Source organism: Neopelma chrysocephalum, unplaced genomic scaffold (assembly GCF_003984885.1).
Source record: "Neopelma chrysocephalum unplaced genomic scaffold, ASM398488v2 Primary Assembly neopelma1_63, whole genome shotgun sequence".
Taxonomy (NCBI): domain Eukaryota; kingdom Metazoa; phylum Chordata; class Aves; order Passeriformes; family Pipridae; genus Neopelma; species Neopelma chrysocephalum.
In genome coordinates this window covers 45,837-49,330 of record NW_020897720.1, presented here as the reverse complement: position 1 = coordinate 49,330, position 3,494 = coordinate 45,837, and the positions used below count along the sequence as shown (strand labels likewise).

The following is a 3,494-nucleotide window of genomic DNA, read 5'->3' as shown; positions in this document are numbered from 1 at the left end:
CCGCTGCTCGGGATGGGGTGTGGAGGGTCCCAGCGGCTCTCCCCGCTCCGCCTCGGACGGGGTGCGGGACCCGCGCCCACCCTCTCTGTCAGGAGCGGCCCCCGCGCTCCGTCCACGCGGGTTTAGAACTGCCCTGATTTGGGGACACCCGGCCAGACGTGTGGGTCAGCAGCGAGGAGGGCGGGGGGGCACCCCGGGGCACTGGGGGGACCCGTCCCACCCATGAGCGGGGCAGGGGGAGCTGCTCATGGAGCTCCCGCCGGCTCCGGGGGGACCTGTCACGGTCTGGCAGCAGCGTGGGGCTGCGGAGGCAGGAGGGAACATCGGGGCTGCAGCGACAGCCACAGTGACCTTTAAAAACCAGCTCCGGCTCAGCGAGGCAGGTGAGCAAATCGCTGCCCCGAGCGGCGAGCAGGGACAGGAGTCACGGCGGGGGACAGACAGATTTATTATGTTTCCGGGAGCCGCGCCGTTACATTTTGCTGGGGAGAAGGTCACCGCCCTGCAGCCAGACGGGCCGGGATGGTTATTCAACGCGACGGGAACAAGAAGCTGCAGCCAAGCCCCCCGGGGTCTGCTGGGGCTCCACGGGTCGCTGCGGCAGAGGGGTCTGTCAGAGCCACCTCCACGTCTTCCCAGCGACATTCTCGAGGGCCAGGGCAGGGCGCAGGAGTCGGCACCGCCTCTGCTCCCGCAGGGGGAGGGAGGGCATGAGACAAGAATAAATACAGCTTTCAACGCCCCCCCCGACCCCCCACCCGCTGCTGCACAGCCCGGCCAAGGCATTTACAGGAGGAAATCTGTCAGCCAGAATCCAACCGAGGAGCAGATGTGTCCCGGAGGGGTTTAAGGCTGGCTCGTTCGCGTCCTGATCTCCTCCACCAGGCTCTCCCTGCGGATGTTGACCTGCACAGGGGGGAGCACAAAGTTGGTTCAACACAACTCCAGCAGCTTGATGTGCCACCGCAGCCGTGGCCCCGTGTCTCGGGAGGTCACCCCGGGGTGTCACCAGCCCCTCTGTGGGGATGGAATGGGCTGCAGGACCCAGAAGAGTTGAACCTGTAAAAGCAGGAACCTGCCTGCAATCCCAACAAGCCCTCTCCTGACCAGTGGTTGGGAGGGCAGTGCTCTTCCCACTCTTTCCTACTGGTTCCAAAGCCAGTGATCCAGCCAGTGACCTGTGCCCTGGTTCCAGTGCTGCCTGCTTTGGGAATCTGTCCTGAGATAACAGGCACAGAGCAGCCCTACAGTGTTACAGGGTTACAAGTCCTGCTCGTTCCCACTCATTCTAAGAGGGCACCTCCAGGACCTTCATAAATGGTCCTGCATCGTGGACAAAAAGCTCACTGAATCCCCCCTCCATGCTCCAGGCTCCTGTTGGGAGTTCAGGGAGACCACAGGACAGAAAACTCTCCAGAGCTGGAGACAACAGCTCTCCATAGGTCCAGGAAGCTGCAACAGGGCAAGGAACTGGAATGTGAGGCATTACAGAAGCTGCTGGGAAGCCCACTGGGTCTGGAGGGCTGGGCTGAGCTGGGCTGAAGGGTCACATAGCCCATCACCCTGTGGCAAAGCTGCCACAGGCCTCACCTCCTCCCTGGTTGCCACAATCCTCAGCTTGACAACTCCATCCTTGAGCTCCTGCTCGCCCACGATGGCGACCAGAGGGATGCCCGTGTCCTCACAGTACTGCAGCTGGTTCAGCAGCTTGGGGTTCTTCTTGTACAGCATCTCTGCCTGGGAGAGAACCAGGACACAACACCGTCATCAAACTGGGCTGTTCCACTGCACCCCCTCAACCAGGCTCTGCTGGTCTGGTCTGGTGAGCCTGTGGTTGTGTGGTGGGAAGAGGATGGGCTCAGGGAGAAGGCTGGGCACCAGGTTTAACAAGGCCAAGTGCTGGGTCCTGCTCTTTGGGCCACAACCACCCCTGCAGAGCCATAGGCTTGTGGCAGTGTGGCTGGAAAGCTGCCCAGGGGGAAAGGCCCTGGGAGTGTTGTTTGACGGTGGCTGAACGTGAGCCCAAGTGTTCCCAGGTGGGCCAGAGGGCCAAGGGCATCCTGGTCTGTATCAGAAATAGTGTGGCCAGCAGGAGCAGGGCAATGTCTGTCCCCCTGTGCTGGTCCTGCTAAGGCTCCTCCAGGGCTGTGTCCAGTTCAGGGCCCTTCACAACAAGACAGACTTTGAGGGGCTGGAGAGTGTCCAGAGAAGGGAACGGAGCTGGGGAAGGGTCTGGAGCACCAGGAGGGGCTGAGGGAGCTGGGGGAGAAAAGGAGGCTCAGGGGGGACCTTCTTGCTCTCTGCAACAACCTGACAGGAGGGGGGGGTTCTGCTCCCAGGAAACAAGGGACAGGACAAGAGGAAGTGGCCTCAAGTTGTGCCAGGGGAGGTTCAGGTTGGATGTTGGGAAAATTTCTTCCCCAAAAAGGGTGGTCAGGCCCTGGCTTAGGCTGTCCAGGGCAGCAGTGGAATCACCATCCCTGAAGGGGTGTCAACAGACATGTGGATGTGGCTCCAGTCCACGTCACTGGGGTGTCCCTACAGGCCCAGGAGCCCAGCAGAGCACTGAGACATTCCCCTCCCCTCATGAAGGCAGTGTGCCCATTGGGAATCCATCCTGAGACACCAGACACAGAGCAGCCCTGCAGCTGAACAGGACTAACCAAGCCCTGCTGCCCAGCCCTTCCTGGAGAGCACCTGATTTGGGACACTGGGGAGAGGCAGTCTGCCCCCAGCTGCTCCCTCTTAACTCCCTCCTCCCAAAGCAAAGCCAGATCTGGTCCATTCCTGGCACAGAGAGTGGGCCAGGCAGCTCCTGACTTTGCCATCAGTGGGTCATACCTTGACTCCAGCATCCCACAGCTCGGAGATGAGCTTCAGCCGCTCTTCAAGGAGCTTCTTTTGGGCAGAGGCCACCAGCACCTGCGTCTCTGTTGTCCTGATCTTCTCCTCAGAGGCCTAGAGAGGGGACAAGACTCAAAAGATGCCACAGACATAACTGAGGGATCTGAGATTCCATGAGCAGGATGGGTCACCACCCCAGGTCTGTCGATTCAGCAGTGAGGAGGATCAGGCTCAGCAGGATGAACTGCACAAACTTGGAATCAGGGATGCTCCACAGACCCCTTCCTGGAGCAGAATCTCACTTCCTGCAGTTGTTCCATGATGGGGTGCTTAAGACAGCCTCCCTCCTGTTCCTCTACATCCAAGGGCCTCACAGAGATCTGCTCCAAGCAGTTCAGGAGCAGCAAGCCCTGAAGAAGGTGGACAGAGGCTCTGCTCTACAGCTGAGCTGCCAACTATGGGTTAAATTAACAGCAGCAAACTGAGATGCTCCACCAGCTCCTGTGGCAGATGCTGGATACTCCAAGTGGCATTTTCCTGCTGCCTTGCTGAAGGGAACAGCCTTTAAAAGGTCACCTGCAGAGGAACAAACCTGGCCAGGACTGGAGGTGGTGGGGGAGGAATTCAGTTTCTATATAGAAATTCCAGTT

At 59.8% G+C, this 3,494-nt stretch overlaps 1 protein-coding gene across 1 annotated transcript in view; it reads right to left on the bottom strand.

The window, feature by feature from the left end:
- Nucleotides 1-424: 424 nt before the first annotated feature.
- LOC113967112 (histidine--tRNA ligase, cytoplasmic-like) overlaps nucleotides 425-3,494 on the bottom strand; it is a 5,574-nt gene continuing 2,504 nt past the window's right edge. The window contains 3 exon segments of the mRNA XM_027682417.1: nucleotides 425-906; nucleotides 1,591-1,737; nucleotides 2,842-2,958. Of these exon segments, the coding sequence (XP_027538218.1) occupies nucleotides 847-906; nucleotides 1,591-1,737; nucleotides 2,842-2,958 (324 nt within the window). The 3' untranslated portion in view covers nucleotides 425-846.